Source organism: Nothobranchius furzeri, chromosome 2 (assembly GCF_043380555.1).
Source record: "Nothobranchius furzeri strain GRZ-AD chromosome 2, NfurGRZ-RIMD1, whole genome shotgun sequence".
Classification (NCBI taxonomy): domain Eukaryota; kingdom Metazoa; phylum Chordata; class Actinopteri; order Cyprinodontiformes; family Nothobranchiidae; genus Nothobranchius; species Nothobranchius furzeri.
The window spans coordinates 13,110,822-13,135,903 of NC_091742.1; the positions used below are offsets into that span (position 1 = coordinate 13,110,822).

Sequence of the window (25,082 nt, forward strand, 5' to 3'; positions counted from 1 at the left end):
GAACATGAGATAACATCTTAATAGTTTTGTAGCTGTATTCTTACACATTAGCTAATATAGGCTAGTAAAATAAATGGTATGAACTCAATTTAATGCATTCCTTTTCTCTTTCCATTTGTCTATTATTTGATCTTCCGTTAGGGTTTCCGTGCAGCTGTTCTAGGAGTTGGCATCCAGTTTTCCACACGGAGATCTCTTCACACAGGAATCCAATGCAGATGGCTTTTTAGAGACTTCAGCAGTGAAAATCTGCAACAGCATCTTTAGTTTCAAGCTGTAGCTCTTCAGAGGTAAACTGTCGTATTAATGTTTTAGTTTATAAAGTTTTTGTTGGTCACTGTTGGTCATTTTAAATGTGCTTTATAAAGTTTAGTAACGTTTTTCTAAGCTAGCCTGAGTTTAGTGTTTTTTTACGAATCCGTCTACGTTGATGTATAACTGAAAGTAGGGGTAATGGTACTGAATTTTTTTTTAAAAGTTCTACTTAGAAACTGCATCTTTGTTACGTTTCTTTTTCTGCAGCTCCAGATGTGAACGTCTCTCATCACTTCCCTCCGTGGGCATCATGATGTCTCAAATCTAAAACCGTCAGCATCCTATCTTTACCTTTTCCTCCCACCTCCCCTCCCCACACCCTCTACCATCCTCATCATGACTAGTCTGAAACGCTCTCAGACCGAGCGCTCGGTCGGAGGCTCTGTACCAGCCACCGATGAGTTCTACACCCGTCGCCTTCGACTGCCCAATGGAGGAGCACCGCCACCTCGCAGCGAAAGCGCACACATCTCCTCCTCATCAACCACTGGCACCAACCCCGGTGTCCCTAAAATGGGGGTTCGAGCTCGAGTAGCTGATTGGCCCCCAAGGAAAGATGGAGGAGGAGGAGGAGGAGGGGGAGGAGGAGGAGGAGGGGTTTGGCACATCACCGTGGAAACAGACTCGCCTAGCTCCACCAATACCACCAGCTCTTCAGGATCAGGAAGTGGAGACAGAGAAAGACTTCTGGGAGGAGGAGGGAGTGGAGGAGGAGGAATCAGTAGTAGTGGTGGCAGTGGAGGTGGAGGTGGACGAGAAGGAGGAGGTGTGTCCGCCGTCACGGCCCACAGCAACCTCTCGGCGAAGTTGGGTCACCTCATAAGCCCACAAGACTCATCCATGCTGCGCAACATCCAAAACACACTAAAGAACAAAATGCAAAGCAAAGGGAAGGACAGTCGCTTCCTGTCACCTGACGGTTACCAAGGTTCACCTCGCAAAGGCATGAGACGCATCCGCCAGCGCAGTAACAGCGATATAACCATCAGTGAGCTGGATGGGGATGGCAACGAGGGCTGGTCCTTTTCTGGATGGACACCCATGCACCGGGAGTACGGCAGCACCTCCTCTATCGACAAACACGGTGTGTCAGGAGAGAGCTTCTTTGACATGCTAAAGGGCTACCAGTCATCAGAGGCTCCCGATCAGCGAAGCCCAACTCCGGAGCGGCTAACAGAACTTCTTACTGTGGCGCCTATAAAACAGGCTGCCTTGGACCTGCCAGATGGACCCCTCTGTCCAGCCAGAGGTAGTCCCGCCAGCCGCTTGAAGGAACGAGAGAAGCACTTAAAGAGAAGGTCAAAGTCAGAAACGGGGGGAGAGTCTATTTTCAGAAAGCTACGTAGCGTGAAGGTGGAGGGCGACACATCGAGAGCCGGCTCAGACGCCGAAGATGGGGGCAAAGGAGATGAAAGCGGCCCACCTCCAAAACCTTGGATGTGCCAAAAAGGTTTTGCCCATTTTGATGTGCAATCTTTATTGTTCGACCTCAATGAGGTAATCCATAACCGTCAATCTGGGGCCAAACGCAAGAACACCACAACAGGTGCCTCTGCTGCCGCCGCCGCATCTGCATCTGCTACTTCCTCCCTTTCCTCCAATCAGAGTGGGACATATGGGTCCCCCTGCGGCTCGCAAGAAGAGTTATGCAAGGACGGTACAGGAGGAGGACACGGAACCAACCCTGCCTTGGACCCTGGTGACGACAAGAGCAATGATTTGGTTCTCAGCTGTCCTTGTTTTCGGAACGAGATCGGTGGAGAGGGTGAGAGAAACATCTGTCCTTCTAAACAAGTAAGTTCAGTGCAAGAAATTAAATATATATTTAAATGGAATACCAGCAAGAGCTGTACTTAAATGTTGCGTAAAACTGACTTCCAGCAGGGCAGCATAGGCAGCGGTGGAAGCTCTAGCAGTTCCTCTGGCAGCACAGAGGAAGGACCTCTGGATGCCACGCTCACCACCCACTTCACTAACGCTGGCGTGGCCGTGTTGGAGGCTTCTAAAGATGGACAGAGTCAGCATGCAGACAGGTCCAAAAGATACATTATGGAACACGTGGACCTTGGTGCCTATTACTACCGGAAGTATTTCTATCTGAGAGGTAAGAAAACTGGAGGGTTTTAGACCTTCTGTTTCTTAACCTTTAATCCTCGTCTCTCTGGGGTTTAACTGCATTTGCAGAGAAAATGTCACTGACAGTTGATTTTTTTTGTATTTAGTATTCATGACATCTGCATCTAGGGAAAACTGGGATTTTACTTTCAGTGGTTTGACATTTATTCATAAAATTTCTCGTTTTTTTTGTTATTCTTTACATGAAATCTTTTTTTTTTTTTTACCTTCAAATCCCAGAGCACTGGAACTACCTGGGGGTGGACGAGAACCTGGGTCCGATGGCGGTGAGTCTGAGGAGGGAGAAGCTGGAGGAGCACAAAGAGCATGGCCAGCAGTACAATTACAGGGTCATCTTCAGAACAAGTGAGGTAAAGTTAAACAAACTCAGACGTGGAGGATTTTCAGAGTTTGTTGTGTTTTTATCATCGCCCTAAGGGATTCGTTTCAAACCAAGCTTTCCATTCATCAACATTTGCTGTATTTCTCCATCTGTGCATGTTCACACTCTCAAACGTGTCAATATTTAGTACACTGTGTACTGAGTGATGTTACAGAGAAGCTATTATGAGTTCAGATTGAGTAGGAGTTAACACACAGGATCTGCACACAGTTGGGGGTAGATGTAAAAGCTTGAGCTGACGGTTGTCAGCTCAAGATGCTAACGCCTCTGCTCCTTAACACCACCTCAAACGCTTAAATGTTTGATCTAATTTCTAATGTACTCTTGTTTCTGTTGTACTTGATCACTGGTTTCCAGCCAGAACGATTGAATCCCTCCTTTCCTGCACTCTAGAGCTGGAGATTCTTGTCCTCGTTCCCTGAGCTAAACACCCACCCACCATGTTTGTCAGCCTTCGTCTGTGAAAGACTGAGCTGTGCCACTTTGCAGCTAAACGGGACTAAAATAAGACCAAAAGTATTAAAGTGAGGCAGGAAAACATTGTTCTTGTATTAAAGCGTAACACAAACAATTGCCCTCGCGGTAGCTTAAAATGACGCACAATCTTCTGCACTCCTGTCTTTTTGTTTCCAGTGTAATTGCTATTTTCAGAGCAGAGGGTTTATAGGTATAAAAGTAAAATGTGTGCCTGTGTGGGAGTGAGTGGGATGTGCTGAGTTTTGAGGACCAAAGTTCAGTGTCCATCAAGGACGTCTGTCCTCTCCTGAGTTAAGAGCACTTCTCTTCTTGGTTTTGTTTAAAACGAGTGTTCTGGCCCAACCAAACACAAGACGCAGACACTTTAAGTGTCTCGGGACCACTATAGACTGCCAGCTCTTGTTTATTTGCTCATGATAAATGCTCAGGCCTTGAACTTTTCACAGTCCTCCTGATTTATTCGTGCATGTCCTCCTTGCTTTGCATTACCCTGAAACTTGAGTCTTTATAGTAGAAACTACATCAGCAAAACCTACACGTTTTCTCCTTCAGCTTGATCGTTTTTTGAACATTCATGTATGAACCACCCCCCAAAAAAGGCCAGCCACTATTTATTTCTCACTCTAAATGTAACTGACGATTGAGGTCCACTATTATTGCTGAAGTTTGGGTTATGTTTATGTTGTTGCGGATGTAAAACGGTAGCTACGTTTACATGCACCTAATTTCCCCAATCCGATTCAAATCTTCATTGATCGGAAATCCCAAGTCTCTGTTCACATGCACACTAAGAAATCCCAAGTCTCTGTTCACATGGACACTAACTTAAATAATCCGATCATTCCGTGAATTTACATGCATCAACCATTCAGTCAAATTAAATAAAGAGCCTAAGTCTCACCTATCTACTTCCGGGCAATGGGTTCCCGGAAGAAAGAAAAAATGAACGCAAGTCAACGGGGCTAAAAACGCAATTTTCTAATTCCGCTTGTTTTGTGACATGGATTTCACATTTGATGTCCGTGTAACGTTCAGCAATGGTCAGTTTTAGGTACAGTTTGACCATTCAACATCTAGTCAAAAAGGAGACACAAGACTGCATGTGTCCCCTTTTAATCAGCCTGCCTTCATCCCACCAGCTGTAGCTCAGAGCCTGCAGCTCTGAACACAGATAATGCAATGTCAACAATAACATTCTCTCCTCAAGGTCCAATCTTTCAGGATTCTTTATGCCTCCATATAAGGAACACTCGCAGCCTGGATTTCCTAAATTAGATATGAACTTCTACAACTTATAAGCTAGATAATCATTAAATAAACATTTGTTTATTGCTACTTATAATAATTATAATATAATGAAATATTTCATTAATCTGTGATCAGTGATTGAAGTTTGAAATGAATGTTATGTTGTGATTACAGTGATTGATTGCATGTTTACTTGACAAGGTCATCACCATTTGTACTTACACAAGAACAAAATAAGGTTAAGTTAAACTCTTGACACAAAAATAGTCCTTTACCCCAGTCAGAGCATCCGTATCAAAGAAGGTGTGTTTCTGAGTTTCTTGGTAACATTTCTCAATCCTGTCAACCTTTGGTTGGCTACACAAATCACAACATGAGAACATCAAAACTGGATCACTCTCGGGTGATCTCTCAGTTCTAGATAAAGTTTCAGACCGGCCATCTGAAGCAGCACCTCTTTAACCCATCAACACTTTTGACATGTCGTCAAAATCTTTTTGCACCTGCGAAGATGATACCGCAACAGTTCCTGCAGAACAAGCTGATATTGTTTTGACTCCTTAAGAGTCCTAGACGCGCGGTTAGTAGTGCAGCAGTTCTTCTACGGGCCTCGGTTCCTGGAAGTCCAAGGACTTCGACATTCCGGATCTATCACGAGGATTTTCGAGTGGGTACGTAGACATGACAGATTGTGTCTGATGTGTTTTGATAACAACCACCTTCATTTAACGCAAACCAAATTCTTTTACATCCAGAACTCAGCTGTCCTAGATAAGGAAGTTCTAACTAACATCTCATTGACACTTAGGTTCATACATCACATTTAGTTCCATCCATCACAGTAAATGCTTAGTTAACTTGTCATGTTTTAATTGTTGGTAAAATAAATTCTTACCTTTATAAACCTGACTCTTTTCTGAATCAAAACGAAGTGTGTACAATCCCCTGATAAAGCAAGAATCCTAGATCTTCTGATTAAACACCGTGAAGACCAAGCAAGGTTGAGATTCTATATTTAGATAGAGTATCACAGCTTATTGGTCATAAGTAGAGGTAATATATATATTGAGCTCTTAAAGCACTCAATTTGCCAAACCTTACATCCGTGAATTTTAAAGAAACTTTTTGATACCAAGAACAGGCTTATTTTCGAATGAGGGTAAACGATATTTTAGGTTTTGTGTGAAAATAAGTCCAGGACTACAAATGCGCTTCACTAAAGTGAACCAAACACGGAGAAAAACTGAGGGAAAATGGCTGTAAGTTCAGCAAACTACCCACAGGAGGAAATATCCACCATACATCTGGTCATGTGGTAAGTAGCAGCTACGCTAGGGGAGAGGAGATTATGTGGTGACGTCACATATGCGACGTGCCAATTTCTGGTGTGTAGTCGTGCTAATTACGAACTTTTACAAGCTGATAAATCTCAAAGTACGTGACTGGCGTGGTCGAAACACCCATCATTACTTTTCATTTAAATAGCAGTACAACGTATGTGTGATTCAGGGCGTAAGGCTAAGCGGATTAGAAAATAGCATTTTCAGCCCCGTTGACTTGCTCTCATTTTTTCCTTCTTCTGGGGACCCATGAGCCGACCGGAAAGGGAGGAGACTTTGGCTCCCTATGGGTTGAGCATGCACAGAGCTGTCTTTCCCAAAAAATAAATTGTAAACCATCGCCATCTTGTCCGCACATCTTTCACACACATTTTATTTTCTTATTCTCTAGCTTTGTCCGTAGTTTGACCTTTCCAGCGGTTTTTGATTTGGTCAATATTTTGGTGAATTCCCGCTTCCTGCATCTTTAGACGCACTTGAGTGTATAACTCAGCATTTCTAGCCTTTCAGCCATCGAGATGTTCAATAATATTGAGTTCCCGTGGAGAGACCACTTCTGTTCACTTCCATGTTTTTGACTTGTCCTGAGCATTTGCAAAGGCGGAAGGATGTGGAGCTGAAGTTGCACACATGCGCAGTGGGCATTATTTTACCCCAACAACAATCCAAACGGGTGTGTACACGGACATCAGTCGGAATAATGATCGGACAAAACCACCTCTCTCAATCGGAAGGAAATTTCTTTCCGATCAGGCTGATTCGGATCAGAATATTCCGATTGCCATGTTTACATGAAGAGTGTTTTATCTGATATGGCGTTCATTCGGATTACTTGTGCCCATGTAAACGTAGCTAATATTTTAATGACATTTTCATAAATCATACTTTTCTGTAATGTAATGCGATCTTTTCATGAAAGCAATAACAGTCAAGCAGAGGCTCATTTTTACCACCCAGGTGACTACAATACACATTTATCATAACAGCATGACCTAAATGAGGTGAAACCTTCTGTGAGTTATGTTGTGTGTGTGGAATCATAGTCTGATGCACTTCTTTTAGCTGGAAAAGGAATTTCCAAATCAGGTGTGCTGATGATCCTGGAATTTTGTGTGATTTTTTTTATTTTTTATTCTTCGGCTCCAGCTTAATACCCTACGTGGTTCCATCCTCGAAGATGCAGTACCATCCACATCCAAGCACGGTCTTGCTCGAGGCCTGCCCCTCAAAGAAGTGCTGGACTACCTCCTTCCCGAGCTCAATGTTCACTGCTTGCGTCTGGCGCTGAACACGCCTAAAGTCACCGACCAGCTGATGAAGCTGGACGAGCAGGGGGTGAGGACATGTGTGCTTGTGGGATGAGATGGAATTTAAAAAACAATTCATTTAAATTCAAAGTTACTCCAGAGATTTATTTAAACCCATTTGTGAAAAATCTAAAGTAAATCTTCATAAATTATTAAAATCCATTAAATCATAAAAATATATTAAATGTACAGTATTTAATGATTTTTAATAATGTATATTATTATTGTTGTTGCTGTTTGATATTATCAATAATTAATTTGATAATCTTATTAAATTAAATAAAAAGCTAATTCATAAAAATCACTTCGTCTTTTTTAAAACTAGTTAAATTATTTATGATTTAATTTCATAAATATGATAATCTAAATAAATTAAAATAAATATGCAAATTTATGAAAATCAAGTAATTTTAAAAATGAATAATTTCAGCTTAAATGCACATGAACAACATTTTTTTATTCAATAAAATGGATTTCAACTATTTTAATCCACAAATAATTAAAAAAAGTGAATATTCGCCACATTCTGAATTCAAGACCTTTACAGTGTCATTTATGTAGCATAAGGGTTTTATGAATGAGGTTGTATGTGATGATGTTTAACCTATTTGTGGCCTGTTACGTTTTACTTGTATTGATCAGCTGTGTGTAAGTATTGCATAGCGTCACATATCAAACTCAAACAGGTGTCAGCCCTAGTGATGGGTAAAAATACAAAACAAGCTCTTTGATGGCCATGCTTTATGGTTCAATCATCAAAAGTTAAAACCTCAGAAAATGTCATCAGCATTTCTTTAGAAAATGGAACCATGATCACTTCAGAACAACTCAGGGTTAGTCTAAATGCCAACACAAGTTCTGCCTAAAATGTCAACATCTGTCATGAGTGAACAAGGTCCTAGAACTGTCTCCTGGTTTTTATTGTCTGTTTTCTCTTTACAGCTGAGCTTCCAGAGAAAGGTAGGAGTGATGTACTGCATGGCAGGCCAGAGCAGCGAGGAGGAGATGTATAATAACGAAGCAGCTGGGCCTGCAATGGAGGAGTTCCTCCATCTGCTGGGAGACAGAGTCCGACTCAAAGGCTTCAACAAATACCGAGCTCAGCTGGACACAAAAAGTATGAACGTGTGATGAAGCTCCCAGAAGTGTGTTGTCATGCCGCGCAGCCAAAAAAGCGCTCGGTTTCCGTTTTTTGATTCGCCGTGTCTCCAGAGCACACGAAGCGCTGCGGTTTACATTGGGCTGAATAGGAAAATCTACACGGCATCACTGGAGAGCATACCGTTTATTTTAAAACAAGACAAATGCAGATTTTTAATTTCTTAAATCATTTTATCCCTTTATCATTTGAGGAGAGCATCGGTGTGTTTTTCAGCGTGGACCCCAAGGCTTTTATATGACATGGTTTCTCCATCCATGGTTGTTCTGGAGATAAAAAACACCCGGTCGGGATTGGCACGCCGCGAATGAAACCGTAATGCACTTCTCGCACAAGAATCAGGTGATCCAATATATTGCGATACAAAAAAACTTAATGATTTTTGCTATTTTTAGGACTAAATTTAATTTAACTCATTCGCTGCCGGCGTTTCTCACCGTTTTTACTGTTTTTTTAAGAGTCACAGAACGTTGTGCACTAGGATGATGTCGACGTCAAAACAAAGCAGAGACTCACCTCTTACATCAGGAAGAATTCGCATGTTTCGAGCGTTATCTGTTCTTTCATAATCCGTTGTTGAATTGTGATTGGCAGAAGCTTTTCCGGTTCGCCCCTCACTTTTTTTTTTACAGCTGTGGCCCAAAACGATCTCCTAACACATGGATGTTCTGCTTCCTGATCGCGTGACGTGTGACGTACGCGGATGAAGATCGGCTTCAGAGCTGAGATGTTTGTTCTCACAGTGCGGGAGCTCGTTCCGACGCCCACACAGTAAAAAAAATGCAAATGACGAATTTAGTCGTCAATGGCAGAATGAGTTAATTGATATAATTGAACTTTGGCCAGACTCTTCCGAGACACATCCATTATCATTGTGAGATTGCGTTGTTCCGTCAGAATGAAGACCGTAAGAATTGCTGCCACCTGGCAGTCGATGTTTGAGTTGCACTGCACAAAATAAATACACAAAAAAATGTATACACAGTTTCATAACACAAGACATTGTAGTATTTCCATGTATCGTAGCATTTAATAGATGTTGTCTGAGGATGGTGGCACAGTTGTTGGCACTGTTGCCTCGCAGCACGAAGGTTGCAGGTTCGAAACTCTGCTGCGGCCTTTCTGATCTTCGGCTCTCTTTATGTTTTTGAGGGCGCAATGGTGGCAGTGTAGACGACAGAGGTGCCCTGACCAATCACAAGCTTGCGTTCTCCGTCTCGACGGACGGATGTTTAGAAAAGAGAACTCAACTCCGTACGTACTTGCGGGGCTCTCCAGCAGGCTTGCAAGGACGGATAATGGCGTTGCGTGTCTCCGCACTGATGCAGACGGAGAAGCATGAATCAGGCTTTAGTTAGAACGCTGCTGCATCATAAGAACCCTCGGTTCCTTCCTGCTAGAATTTTATACCAAGCAGAACAACGTTCAGTCATTGTCAATTAAAAAGTCTTTCAAAGCATTCCCCAAAGAAGTGTAATTAATTGAAGTAACCTTACCACGCTCGTCGTTTTGATCACCTGCTGAATGATTTGATCTCTCACTAAAGCACATTAATAGATTGGGGAAGTGGTTGTTATTGTGCTGTGTCTCTCTTCAGAGCAGAGCACACGGTCATCCGGTGTCTGTAAAGCTGGAGAAATTAGCAGTCTGCCATGTTCAGCCTTTTGTTTTTACTTTAGAATTTAGCTCAATGTTAAATGCTTCACAAAGTATCTTTGTTTTCTTTAAAAAATGATGAATAATTTTAAAACACCCCTAAAAGACTGCAGATTTCAAATGATTGAGGAGTTCACGTGCCCTTGTGTCCCCCTCAGCTGACTCGACAGGCACCCATTCTTTGTACACGACGTACAAGGATTATGAGATCATGTTCCACGTGTCGACCATGTTGCCGTACACACCCAACAACAAGCAACAGGTACAACATCCAGATTATGACTGTTTGTGATGATCTGAACATCACTTTAGCCTAACGCTTTGTTGTTTACCTCTTATCGTTACCTTTTAGTTGCTGAGGAAGCGTCATATTGGGAATGACATCGTCACGATTGTGTTCCAGGAACCTGGGGCGCTCCCCTTCACTCCCAAAAACATTCGCTCACACTTCCAGCACGTCTTTGTGATTGTACGGGCTCATAACCCTTGTTCTGACAACTGCTCCTACAGGTGAGGCTCAAAAACGAAGTACACTGTAAACTATGGTTCCATTTATTGTAATTGTGGCTGGTGGTCAATATTTAAACTGCTTAGTTCGTCATTTAGAAGGGTGTTTTTATGTCATAGCTTGTAATTCGCTTCCTTGACAGTCTTGTTCAAAGAAAGCCGTCCTATATATGTAGATGTATAGTCTGGCCACGAACCTTTGAAACAACCCTGTCTTGCAGCACTGGGGCCAATCAGAGCAACAAACATCATGACGTATTCATTGCTACGGCAGTCAGTCATTGAGGTAGCCCATCATTCACTGTCAAAGAAGAAGAAAATGCATTGTTTTTCAAAATAAAGGACTTAAGTACCATCTCCTCATGTCTCAAAGAAAAGCTCAAGTCTACATCGTCCAAAGTTGATGCCAAAGTCGTTTCAAATGTGAGCCATTCTTAACCTGACGCCGTCTTTGTTGTTTTTCTCTGTTCTGACACTTAACCTGCCCAACAAACGCAGTGCACTGTGATTGGCAAGACACAAAATGGATCAGACCATTGGTCGACCAGCTGAGCGTGGCTAGACCAAGCTCTTTCAAAATCAGTTAATCCTCCCACTGTCCTAATGGGTGTGAACCCGCAAGGAAAGTTGACCATTGAGCAGGACTGATGGTTTATCCCTTGGGTTCATGTGGCAGGAGTGAGGTGGTGCTCACTCCTCACCCCGCCACGTGGACCTCAAGGGATAAACCATCAATCCTGCTCAGTGGGCAACTTTCCTCGCGGGGTCACCCATAAAGACAGTGGGAGGGTTAAAGTTAAAGTGCCATCAGTTGTCACACACACTGATGTGTGTGTGAAATTTGTTCTCCACATTTGACCCATCCCCTGGGGGAGCGGTGAGCTGCAGACACGGCCGCGCTCGGAAACCATTTGGTGGTTTAACCCCCAGTCCAACCCCTTAATGCTGAGTGTCATGCAGGGAGGCAATGGGTCCCATTTTTTTCAAAGTCTTTGGTATGTCCCGACCAGGGATCGAACCCTGATCTCCCAATCTCAGGGTGGACACTCTACCACCAGGCCACTGAGCTGGAAATCAGAATCTTTTTGCTATGATTAGTCTAGATTTCTATTCTTCTTGACCTAACCATTAGCTTATCAATCTAACATTAACAAGACATAATTGACAGGTTGCCAGTGGAGTTGAGCTGAAAACAGCCATGGAGACGATGCTGATCTCTGCATTGACTTAGAGAGTGACACAGTTTCATGACTTCTTCCATGACTGGACTGGATTAGGAAAAACCTCTCGGTATCTTTCAGCTTTTTACCACAATGGAAGTACAAAAAAGATCATCAGTGTGTGCCACACCTCCAGTTTCTGTTCAGAGTGTTCAGCTGTGAAGGACATTCCACTGTTTCATCTGCCTTATTCTCTAGTTTTTTTGTCGTTCTTTCTTATCTTGCTCCCTTTGGCTCCACTAATGGCCGTTTTAATTGCCATCGGAGCACAATGTGTTTGACGGTAATCGTACCCCATGCAGCTTCTTCACCACTGAGCAACGGCACAAATAAACACGTGAGCAACAGGCCCTGCTCCATGGTGAATACTGAGCAGATGTTTGGCATCTCTTTTGCTTTCTGTGATTTACAAATGTGGATATTTTGTTGTTTTTTAAAGAAAAAAAGCATTTTACTCTAGTCTTTAGGTTTCAAAAGTAAAAAATTCAATCACCATGGATCACCAAAAGAAAATCGACTGAGATGTGATCAGATGTCATTATTGGCTGTATTTTCCATTGAGAACATGAAGCTAGATGGTTTTCTGTGTGTTACGCAGCCTGTCCACCAGAAGCATAATCATCACGTAACGTCCGCAAAGCACAGTACACAGAAATGATCCATCATTATAGTGGATGGATGCATTTCCGTCGTCCAGGAACTGGCACGTTTTGGACATGTCCCAGAAATATAATGTTGCCTCTCTTAGCCAAATTTACGCTTTGTCTATGTGCTATGCTTCTAGAACTCATCAAGCGCAGCAGTTTAGATCACAACAGACAGGAAGTCAAACACAAAAGCAGTGTAAAACATCCTGTACCTTTCAAAATAAAAGACACAGGCAGATAAATACATTAAAGTTGAGTTTGGTGAATCATATGGACTCAGACCATTTAAAATTCGATACGATTCTAAATTGCTGACTCGTCTCGGTCTTTTGCTCTAAATCATAGGTTGTAGATGCCATTTCCATTCATAGGTCTACAGAAGAATTTAAATCAGAATCACATCAAGCTACAACCTTTGGTGGCAAATTCTCCAAACGGCCTCGAATCGCTCACAGGCTTTTATAATTTTCACATATACATCGCAAACCCTCGCTTTAGCCACTTTTACACACGTTCAGATCATTTCTATCCACAAATCATCACATAGATTCAGAACATTCTTCAAACCCTGCTTGATTTAATACCTGCAAGTTTGAAAGCTCAAGAAATATGTGTGGACATTCCCAGAAGTTGGTGATCAAATTGCAAACAAACTGAAACATAGTAATTAAGAGACTTTGACTTCATTGCAATAAAACAACTCATCATTCAGCAACTACATCACATGCCTCTCATGATCTGATCGTATGTAAAACTTATATGGGCAATGGTGGCACAGGAGTTAAGTGCTCACTCCGCAGTCGGAAGGTTGCAGGTTCGAGCCCTGCTCAGTCTGTCGCTGTTGTCGTGTCCTTGGGCAAGACACTTAACCCATGTTCTCTGCTAGTGGAGGTCGGAGGGACCGGTGGCGCCAGTGCTCGGCAGCCTCGCCTCTGTCAGTGCGCCTCAGGGCAGCTGTGGCTATATCATGGCTCATCCCCACCCGTGTGTGTGTGAATGGGTGAATGACTGATTGTGTTGTAAAGCACCTTGGGGGGGGGGGGGGGGGGGGGGGGGGGTTCCAGGACTCTAGAAAGCGCTATATCAAATACAGGCCATTTACCATTTATAGCTAAAAAATGGTCACATACTAACTCAGCCAATAAAAAGCACTTAAATTTCCTCTAAGTACAGTCGCAGCCCAGTGAGATGCCAGTTGATACATTCTGTTATTTATAGTATGAAAAGAAGACCCATCCGTCCATGTTTATGTTGAAATGTTTATTTTATGTCATGATATCTTTATTGAGAGGAGCCAGTTGAGGTGGCTCGGGCATCTGGTCAGGATGCCACCTGGACGCCTCCCTGGTGAGGTTTTCCGGGCACGTCCAACCGGGAGGAGACCTAAAGGTAGACCCAGGACATGTTGGAGGGACTATGTCTTTCATCTGGCCAGGGAACGCCTTGGGATTTCCCCGGAGGAGCTGGCCCAAGTGGCTGGGGAGAGGGAAGTCTGGGCCTCTCAACTTAGGCTACTGCCCCTGCGACCTGACACTGGATAAGCGGATGAAAATGGATGGATGGATATCTTTAAGGGAAGCCTCTGAGTACCGTTAATGGTCTGAAGTTATTTAGCTAAAGTCTGAGACGTTCTCACACAGTTATCAGAGCATATAAATATCATAAGAAAGCATCCATGTTCAGAACACACGTCCACCTCTGAGCCACCCACACCATCACTTATTGATGTATTTTTTTATTGTATTTATTTTTTTTGTTTATTTTTGGTCTGGCTCTGTGGGCAGCAGTTTGTGGATACTGGAAGAGCAGAGCTGCCCACTCACTGGATATTTTTAAGCCCTCAAATCACTAAAACCGCAGGAATCTGCTCTTTGATTTCCACTGGCCAACCTCCTGCTACTAAGATCACACAGAAGCCACACAGTTCAGCAATCGTCTTGTAACAGCGTTCTCCTCTTCCTCTCACTCAGTCTTCCACGGACAAGCTTGCATTTTTCATCTACCCCCTAATTCACTTATTCTTTTTACCCCTATCTGGATCTCGTCACAGCCCTGCTCTGTCCTGGATGAGTCAACGGGCCTCAATGGACTGACTCACATGTGTTTGATACCAGAAGAGGTGCTTTCAGAGCCTCCGTGTAATGCATTTAGTGGTGTTTTTAGAGATAGGAAAGAATAGAAATGAAAGGTCGCGTTTCATTTGTTCTGCCTGCTTGTAGCCACTTTAAGCCCCCCTATTCAGAATACCCCGCATGATTCATTAGTCATTAGCAGAAAAGCAGATGGATATAACAACAATACTGTCAGTTTCAGAATGACAGAAGCTGTCATCATTATAAGCTGCTGGGAATTTATGAGTTCTCACTGGCACAGTAGTTAACTTTTGGAGTCACTTGGTCAAAGAAAATACAGATTTACCTTAAAGCTGCGATGGCAAATCTGCAAAACAAGCTAGCTTAAAACATTTTCATGCATTTTAACAATTTTAACAACTTGGTATAGCAATAGATTTTTGTGAAGATTAAAAAATAATAAAACAACAACTAAAATGTTGAAGTGGTTCTCTAGCCTTTGTCTAGAAAACTCCGGTAATTACATGGCACCGTCCGAAACCAACCATTGGACAAGAAGTAGAAAACAGCGACTGGTGTTTCTCGTTTCCTCTGCGGACTCCGGTATCAGGCGGATGTGGTCTAGAGATGTTAGCTGAGAGGAAAGTCGAGAGAGTTCTGTGTTTGTGTTTAAAAGCTAGCTTGTTTTGCAGGTTTGCTAATGCAGCATTAATTAATAAAAGCATCAGTAACTTTGAGTGCTCATGATCCTTGTCACGTATTCCATGTACATTTTAGGACATCCTCAGGTCTCAATAAAACGTCATCGGACCATAGAGCAAAAACGCATTGGGTTTCATTCCAAAACCCATCAGACCTATGAATAAATAATGTCAGAAAATAGGTCTCAGGAAAAACTCAGTTAAATGTGGCTTAGAGAAGCATCCTGCAGGTGGCACCATTGCCAGGTGTTTTTTTTAATACTTTATTTAAATCAATGTATTTATTACAAACGTACCCCAGAGGAAAAGTGTAGCACACTTGAGAATAAAGGAAAAGAAAAACATTTTTGTCAGGCCATGGACAAATAGTTTTCAAAATATGTTAATAAACTGTTATGGCAAATCTGCAAACAAGCTAGGTCTTGAAAGCAAACATGGTCGGGGGAAAACTCACCCCTTCCCTTGGGGATCTTCTCTGAAGTGCTTGTGCGTGAACCGCAAATCTGTGATGCCGGAGGAAATGAAATGCAAACACCAGTCGCCGTTTTCTACGTCGAAACATCTTTTGTTGTCCGTGACTTCAAATGGTGTTTTTCTTTTTGGGACTCTGGTAGTTTGTCCTAAAATTGAAGTAGTAGCAGCTGGCTGTTTCTTTTTGTTTGATGGCTTTTTGTTGGGCGAGACAACATGAAAAAGGTCCAATAGTTGCTTTTGGTCCTAAACGTGCTAGTTTAGTTTACTTTGGTTTTATTGAACAAGGACAGCACAAAAGACAACGTTATGTGTAAGGGCAATAGGGAGCCTAAGTCACTTCCGCATCATGGGTCCCCGGAAGAACGAAAACATGAATGCAAGTCAACGGGGCTAAAAACGCTATTTTCTAATCCTCTTTGCTTTACGCCCTGGATCGCACATATGTTGTACTGTGATTTCATTGAAAACTAATGATGGGTGTTTCGACCATGCCAGTCTCGTACTTTGAGATTTATCAGCTTTTAAAAGTTCGTAATTGGCGTGACTACAAACTAGAAATCGGCACGCCGTATATGTGAAGTCACCACATAATATCCTCTCCCCTAGCGTAGCTGCCACTTACCAAATGACCAGATTTATTGTGGTTCTTTCCTCCTGTGGGAAGTTTGCTGAACTTACAGCCATTTTTCCTCAGTTTTCTCCATGTTTGGTTTGATGGTGTCACTTTTAAGCGCATTTGTAGTCCTGGACTTATTTTCACACAAAACCTAAATATCGTCCCACCCCCGTTCGAAAATAAGCGCGTTCTTGGTATCAAAATGTGTCTTTAAAATTCACGGACATCAATTGTGAAATCCATGTCACAAAACAAGCAGAATAAGAAAATTGCGTTTTTAGCCCCGTTGACTTGCATTTATTTTTTCGTTCTTCTGGGGAACCATGATCCGGAAGTGACTTAGGCTCCCTATCCAACTGTTGTTTAGCACAGAGGTTTTCAAACCAGAGGCTTGCAAACCCAGTCCTTGGTTGGACTTTTAGAGACACACACTGGTCAGTGAAGTTGTCGTGCATTTGATCGCAAAACACATGGAGACAGTTTTGCTGTAGTTTAGAGCCAAAAGGTTATTCTAGAACCAGCAAGACACCCCCACTGTCTGTTCATTCAGTAAGTTTGCAGCCTTTTGGGGAATCTTTGCGGTTACATTGACGACGGCACCTTTACAACTGTTGGGTAAGTCATTGATGTATAGACAAAACAGCAATGGGCCTTGGATGGAAACTTGTGGAGCTCCTATTGTGCAGTTTTTAACACTTGATTTAATTAATTAATTATTAAATATTGGCAGCTGTTTTTAGACAAATGCGAGAGAACCACTTTATTAAATCTTTCCTTTGTTTTTTTTTTTTATCTCCACAACGTATTTGTAGCTATTAAGAGACCATTTATTTTCGTTTAGTCTGTTTTTGACTTTGGTCTCATGTATGAGGCTTATTGATCTGACAACTGACAATGCTTTCAATGTACTCCTGTTCTAAAGTCGTCTGTCCTTAGACCATGTGTGGTTGCTTCTGCACACAGAAAACTTGGAACAGTTCTCAAGAACTGCTCGCTCCGTTTCCATTAAAAATATATATTTTTTTAGCCTTTTTGAAATTTTCTTTCATGTAAATGTTTTACAGATTGTTGTGAGTAGCTTCCTGAGTATTTCAGGGATGCCCCTCTGGGACAGACCCCGCTATCATGGACTCCTGGAAACAGTGGAACCTGATTTACCTATCTCAGCTGTCTGTAGAGGATTCTGAGGACGTCTGAATTTTTGCGGTGTTGGTGTCAGGTTTCCTGCTCGTTGGCCTAGGAGGCTTCCTGGCTTACCGGAAAATTAACGAGCTGTCGAGGAATATTGGCGCTCTCCCCGAGCTCAGGGATGGATTACACCACGCTGTGAATTCACAGACTCACATAATTGTCGAGATGAATCGTAACCTAGGAACTTTGACTGAGATTCATGCATTGGCACAAAAGATGGATGCCGTCAAGGAGGGAGTGGACGAATCAGCACGGATTGGGATAGATTAATTTACGCCATTATTGGGATTTTGAGAGGTTGAGGACCAACGGAACTTAAGACAGAGAGGAAATTATCTCTGTCTGGCCCAAAACAATTTCTAATCTGAATCTGGTGCCCTTGAGCCTGTAAGGTTGCAACGAATACTCCCCACTCAGGAGAAAAGTGAAATGCTGCCGTCGCCATGACAACTCTGCCTCCTACCCCAGCCTGGGCGGGACTGCGGGCTGTGAAGGCCGCCGAATCGTTCCAGGAGTCACTGTGCCCTCCAAACCTCAACGACCTCTTTCGCTTGTCCAGACTGAGGTGACGTGCGCTGCTTATCGTGGCCGCAGGCACTGACGTGTGGAGAGTCCCAAACCCACCACCCCACCTAGTGGACACTTATGTTGTGTGATGTCTGAAGTCTGTTGCATTTCTGTATGAGGTGTTTTTTTGCATAGCAAAGCTGCCCTCCCTGTGGAGGGTAACTCTGAAGTGCCTTTTTTTTTTCCTCCACCTGAACCAATCCTCATGTAACCCCTCTGATCTCTATTAAAGGGACTTTACGGAGTTTTCAATTTTTATGCTTGCGATTGCCCCCTCAGGCCAAAAGCGTAACGGCAGCTTCAATAGTAGGCTCGTGCACGAGGCGCACATGCTGTACGTGCACACTCCTTAACGAAAATAACAGCTGAGACAGTCTCTTGTGTGTGTGTGTGTGTGGCCCGGAGGACAGGAGAACGCGCAGCTAATTAATTAAATAATTTGGTTCTTTACCTTTCTCTTCAGCACAGCCGATAAAGGTTTATGATGGGTCAGTCCTCCTGCATGCTCTGATCATTCCCTTCCCTTGCTTGAAAAATTGTTCCAAAATGAAAGTTGAACCCACATCTTTTTTATCTGTGAATTCAATGCCGTTCGGCGAGTCTCAAATAAGACTCGACCCGAGCAGCTCTCTTTTTCTGTGATTTTACAGAAAAAACAGGCAATCACAATAAAAATGCCAGGGCTCATTCTACAGTACCAGGGCATTGCAGGAGAATGTATGAAGAAGAAATTTATTATTTCTATACATGTTTTGGCTGTCAAACTTCCATAATGCCCATTTAAGGTAGCGCGACTCAGGGTTGCGAATGACCACAGTCACGAATTCTTGTCATGTGTCGTTGCCTATGTATGTCTGATCTCAGAATTGCGTGTACTGAAACTCTAATTTCCCTCTGGGATTAATAAAAGTATCTTTGAATAGAATTTTGAATTTTTGAATAGAATGTAAGTCCTTCAGAATTGATGGGACCAAATCATATTGTTCCTGTCTTAAAAACGGCATCAATCCCCTACGTTTTTCTAGTGTTTTATGCAACATTAGTTTAAATATTAAACTCCTGCCAGATTTGACTGTAAGTAAACAACCGTGCAAGACAAAATGAATGGTAGCATTTAGAAAATTACTCCACATAGACCGTTGCAATTCACTTTGGCCTTGGCTAAAATCAGCCTAAACATTTTGATGTACTCGCCATTTTGGGGGTATTCCCAACAGTCATTCATTTAAATGTTTGGTCACCCCTAAAGGCGGTTTTAACCAGAAACCACAACAAAATATTCTGTCACAAACAAGGAAAGGCAGCAAATAAGGTGTCAACAGTTGACGGCTAGTATAATTGAACACTGCATGTCTCAAGCGAGGGCAGTGTGTCTCTGAGGTATGTTTAGAATTATGTGGGTGAAATAGGTATTGCTTCTAAGTCGATGTGATTAATCCTGGTGTCAATATGCATGTTGATGCGTGTCTGCAGGGAAGCGTATGGGACGGGGGCTCCTAGTCCCAGTTATATTTCTGTCACCTGATAATTATATCCAGTCACACTTTTTTCGATTGAGGTGTATGAATATAGACTCATTCCAGTGTAAATGACCCAGCTTTGTATTTTAGACTGATTAGTAGACATTTGTTGTATTTTTACCACCCTTCCATCCTCTGGTAAGCACCTGTTTTCCTCCATTTCCCATACATTCTTTTCTCTTAGACAAATTTTCCACTTTTCTCCCAAACCTCAAATTTGGCAGGAAGTTTGGAATAGTAGTCTCATTTCCATCCTCTTCTCCTTTTTCCTTTTGTTTTCCATGGCTGCTCAGCTGAGTTCTTCACATACCAGAGAGGGCAACCGGCCTCGGATAGTCATTCCAGGGCCTCATTAAGAGGAGAGGAACAAAGAAAAGGCAGCAGATGCACACTGTCTCCACGTGATTCAGGAATGTTCTCTTAGCATCAAGATAAAAGGAGCAAATTGTTTTTAATAAGAAATGACAAAACTTTTTGATAATTTTTCATCTGAAGAGATCTGAACCCGGATCTGTCTTTTTTTTATATCGGAACTCTCTCTTCACGTCTTTGTTTTGTTTTGGAACTGAGATGATCCATTTTCCTGTACGCCAGCTTTTTGTGTGCTAAAGTATATCTTGAAGCTTGTTGCAAACACATATTCTGCAGCATCAACCTGCATTTCTAACAACATGCATTAATGTGCACAAGTCATCCAGCATTGCTGTATTTTGTTTTCAAAGCACCAGACGTTCTTTTAGCCTTTTAAAGTGGCCTTGAGCAACAGTTCTTCAGGCTAAGTTTTCCTTGGAATTTTCATTGTGGTGTTAAAAAAACATTTCAAGCCCTGATTACAACATTTTATTTGTTGTTGTGGCATAAAATAGTACGTGAAGATCTATTTGAGGTAGATAAAGGGACAACCAGTTAAATAGCCTTTAGGGTTGTGTTTTGGTAAGTGTCTGGCATCTACTGGAACCTCGTCGTCGTCGTCTTCCTCCGCTTATCCCGGTCCGGGTCGCGGGGGCAGCATCCCAACTAGGGAGCTCCAGACCGTCCTCTTCCCGGCCACCTCCACCAGCTCCTCCGGCAGGACCCCAAGGCATTCCCGGGCCAGATTGGAGATGTAACCTCTCCAACATGTCCTGGGTCGACCCGGGGGCCTCCTGCCGGCAGGACATGCCCGAAACACCTCCCCAGGGAGGCGTCCAGGAGGCATCCTGACCAGATGCCCAAACCACCTCAACTGGCTCCTTTCGATCCGGAGGAGTAGCGGTTCTGCTCCGAGTCCCTCCCGAATGTCCGAGCTCCTCACCCTATCTCTAAAGCTGAGCCCAGCCACCCTATGGAGGAAACTCATTTCGGCCGCTTGTATCCGCAATCTCGTTCTTTCGGTCATTACCCAAAGCTCAAGACAAAATGTGAGGATTGGGACGTAGATCGACCGGTAAATTGAAAGCCTGGCTCTCCCTCTTCACCACGACAGATCGGCTCAGCGTCCGCATCACTGCAGACGCCGAACCAATCCGCCTGTCGATCTCCCGATCCCTCCTACCCTCACTCGTTAACAAGACCCCGAGATACTTAAACTCCTCCACTTGAGGTAGGACCTCTCCCCCGACCCGGAGTTGGCAAGCCACCCTTTTCCGGTCGAGAACCATGGTCTCAGATTTGGAGGTGCTGATCCTCATCCCAGCCGCTTCACACTCGGCCGCGAACCTACCCAGCAAGAGCTGAAGGTTAGAGCTGGATGAAGCTAGTAGGACCACATCATCCACAAAAAGCAGAGACGAGATTCTCCTGCCACCAAACTCGACACACTCTACACCACGGCTGCACCTAGAAATTCTGTCCATAAAGGTAATGAACAGAACCGGAACCTCGTGAGATGATAAATCTCAACAGTAAAATAGTAAAATGATTTTTACAATTTTTCTGACTGAATTTATTTAGAAAACTCAGGTCAGATCCTTTTGAGACACATCCAGTTTTATCACGAGTTCTCGTTGTTCCGTCAGAACAAAGGTGGTAAAACTGCTGCCACCTAGCAGTCGGAGTTTGAATTGCAACACACAAGAGAAATACAGTAGATGTTTGCATCTAGTTTCTCAATAAAAAAAATTATGCATTTAATTACTGAGTCGGTATCATTACGCTAATTATTGCAATATTTCAGTGTATTGACATTTTCTCTTCTTTTCTTGCCTTACTCATTTATTTCCTGTCTTTGGTTTCCTCTCTTGCAGTGTGGCAGTAACCCGGTCCAAAGACATGCCCTCATTTGGCCCCCTTATCCCTGAGGGTGTGACCTTTCCCAAGTCGTCCGTGTTCCGGGACTTCCTGCTGGCCAAGATCATCAACGCTGAAAACGCTGCCCACAAATCACACAAGTTCCGAGCCATGGCTACTCGAACGCGCCAGGAGTACCTGCGCGACCTGGCAGAGCGCCACGCAACCAGCACTTCTATTGACCCCTCAGCAAAGTTCCCTTTTATCTCACTGGCTCATAAAAAGAAAGAGAAGACTCGCCCTTATGACGGTGCGGAGCTGCGCAGCCTGGGAGCGGTGACCTGGCAGGTTTATGCTGAGGATCATGGGAACGGAGGGGAAATAGAGGCTCTGTTGGCCATTTCCAATGACTTTCTCATCCTGTTGGACCAGGAGGCCAAGGCCGTGGTGTTTAACTGTGCCACTAAGGATGTGATTGGCTGGACGCTCAGCAATCCAGCATCGCTAAAGATTTTCTACGAGCACGGGGAGAGCGTTTCCCTCAGGAGTATCAATAACAATACAGAGGATTTCAAAGAGGTCGTCAAACGTCTCGAGGTTAGACACACACACACACACACACACACACACACACACACACACACACACACACACACACACACACACACACACACACACACACACACACCCAATGAACCACAGCAAGGTTGTTTAATAATTCTGAATAAGACGAGAGAACAATAGTGCTGAGAAAGCAAGTTGGAGTGAAATGCTGCTGGCAGTAGGCTCTACCTGGCCAACTCACTCCCGAGTCTTTCCCGTTATCCGGTGCCGGCTGTCAGTCTGCCAGAATAACAACATTTTTGTATCTACATGCCAGCCTGTCGTCTCCTCACCGGTCTCAGTTTATTGAGGGAGTTTTAGAAACACCTCTGGACAACGTTCTCCTAATGGCTCCTACACCTACACTCGCTGTGAAGTGATGCTTGTTCGCTCTCAGCTGTTTCCATGGAAACAGGTCAGGGGGAAATAACAAAGGTGTTTTCTTATGTGCTCTTCCACACTCTAAAATGCATTTATTGCCCCAGCTTCATCCTTTAAAACTCACACAAATATGCATGTGTGTAAGATTATATATTTGTTTTTGTTTGTTTAAGTAACCTGGATTAAATCAGCATTAATCTATTTGAATCCTGATTTCAGTCAGATGTTGCATTGTTTTATTTGGCCTTAATACTGAATCAGTTTCACTACTTGATTGGCAAAACAAACATGGGAAGTGGAATTTATTCCTCTTTGTTTCTATTCATTAAAGTGACAGTGTGTATTTTCCCTGGCGATAGGGAGCAGTAGATACCTAAAGCATTGCAAGCAAGCATTATTTTTGTGTTTAAGTAAGACCTTATCAACAGATGGCCATTAGGGTCCAAAATACTTGGGAGTGCAACCTCCAGCAAAATAACAAGAACATCAGATTTCCTTTCATCACTGGCAACAAGTGAAGAGGTAAATGTGTAAAACAACAACATTAATGCTGAAAGTTTTGTAACCATTTGTTACAAATCAGTAAAGGTATTCTGACCTAACAGGCTTCCGTAGAAGAAAACATGGCTTCTGATATGGCGTCGCCCAAAGACTTAGACCCGCTCCTGTGTATTTTATATATGATTTTTATGGTTCTATGTTACGAAACCGCTAATATTTTTGTATATCTTTTAATTTATTTTCAACAACATTTCAATGGATATTTCCAGAGATTAATGGTAAAAACTACACATTGTCACTTTAAACTTTATTCTCTTTCTCCGACATCATAACAATGGGTGGCACAACAGCAATTCTTATCAGGCACTGGGCTGGGCAATACATTGAAAATTTATTGTTATCAAAATTTCTGACTCTTATCAAGAAAAATTTTCCCATGTTAATAAATGTGGTATTAAAAAAAATGAAAAGATGTGTGTGGTTTGGCAACGTTCATGTCCCTTTAAGAAGCGGCACCACCTTGAGTCACGTAAAAATTGACAACTTGATACACGTGACAGCCCCATCTAGTGAACAACCTTTTTTCTGTGCATTCCTGTAGTTATTGTCTATTGTTATCGAGGTGAAATCCTCAATATATCGTGATATTGAAGTTAGGTCAGATCACCCAGTCCTATCAGGCACCATGATTTATTCCTGAAGTTTGATTTCTCTATTGAGGAAAAATAAACACAAAGGTGACCTGAAACTAGTATCTGAATTAATTGCTAACAGCGGTTGATGGGCGCTACCCTCTGCCTTCTAGACTGAGACTTTCCCTGGAGCAAGCTGGGAAACAAGTTGCTAGCGTTAGCGCTGATGGCTCATTAAACACCTACCAATCAAAAAGACACGCCCTTTATCATCTTCTGCTCTTTCTACCTATTCCGTCTTTACCGGGATCCAATGATTTCCCTCCTTCCTATTCATTTTCTCTCTCCCTTTCCTTACATTTTTTAACCACAATTTTATTATTTTTCTTATTTTAAACATATTTTTAATCATTAAAAAAAATCTTTTTTACATTTTAAATATTAGTTTTTGAGAAGCGCCTCGTGATTTTTATCTTAAGAGGCACTATAGAAAAGATTGAGGAGGGGGAACTGCAATTTTTGTCACTTCCATGTAAGCGGTGGCGTTTCCCTTTTGGTTGAGACCAGTTTTAAAGCTGTTGTAGCAAATCTACAGAACAAGTTAGGATTTGAACTAGAGATGTCCCCATCAGGTTTTTTTGCCCTCGAGTCCGAGTCATTTGATTTTGAGAATATGCCGATACAAAGTCCCGATCCGATACTTTTGATACATTAAAAAAAAGAAGAAACAGTTCCAGAATATTCTTTATATTTTATTTAATTACCTTTTTATTTTAATTTTTAACAACATATCTCTTCTGTGAGGTAGCTTGAACAATCAAATAATAAATAACATAAATTCTTCACTTTTGGACTTTATTGCAAATATAAAAAGTCTAATATAAAAACAGATAGCACTTCAACTTAAAATACCTGGCAGGGGTCTATTTTGCCTCGGCCCCCAAAATGCTTAGATACGTCCCTGGACATGGGACGGAGTTTTGAAGATGATCTGAATTGTATCAACTATATAAATACTGCATGCTGATAAATTATTGCTTTATACAGGTCAAGGGCGTCAGTTTGTTTTCAGAATTGCTGGGGACAATAACCATACACTTGAGTGGGGTTTAAAAATTGCTGGGGACAATAAAGTAGGCTAGCACAGGGGTCGGAGGCTCTGGAGCCGCATGCGGCTCTTCCATCCATCTGATGCGGCTCTCTGTGCTTGTAAAATAATGAA

At 42.7% G+C, this 25,082-nt stretch overlaps 1 protein-coding gene across 3 annotated transcripts in view; it reads left to right on the forward strand.

The window, feature by feature from the left end:
• Positions 1-25,082, forward strand: part of sipa1l1 (signal-induced proliferation-associated 1 like 1) — a 96,431-nt gene that overhangs the window by 54,958 nt on the left and 16,391 nt on the right. For 2 of the 3 annotated variants that reach the window (XM_015947694.3, XM_054748873.2), the window contains exons 3-11: positions 142-290; positions 523-2,109; positions 2,197-2,419; positions 2,671-2,801; positions 7,045-7,233; positions 8,148-8,322; positions 10,179-10,282; positions 10,373-10,530; positions 21,761-22,340. In XM_015947694.3, coding sequence (XP_015803180.3) covers positions 652-2,109; positions 2,197-2,419; positions 2,671-2,801; positions 7,045-7,233; positions 8,148-8,322; positions 10,179-10,282; positions 10,373-10,530; positions 21,761-22,340 — 3,018 coding nt within the window. In that variant the 5' untranslated portion in view covers positions 142-290; positions 523-651. The remainder of the gene's footprint in view (positions 1-141; positions 291-522; positions 2,110-2,196; positions 2,420-2,670; positions 2,802-7,044; positions 7,234-8,147; positions 8,323-10,178; positions 10,283-10,372; positions 10,531-21,760; positions 22,341-25,082) is intronic. The other variant, XM_070544173.1, reaches the window with a different exon arrangement.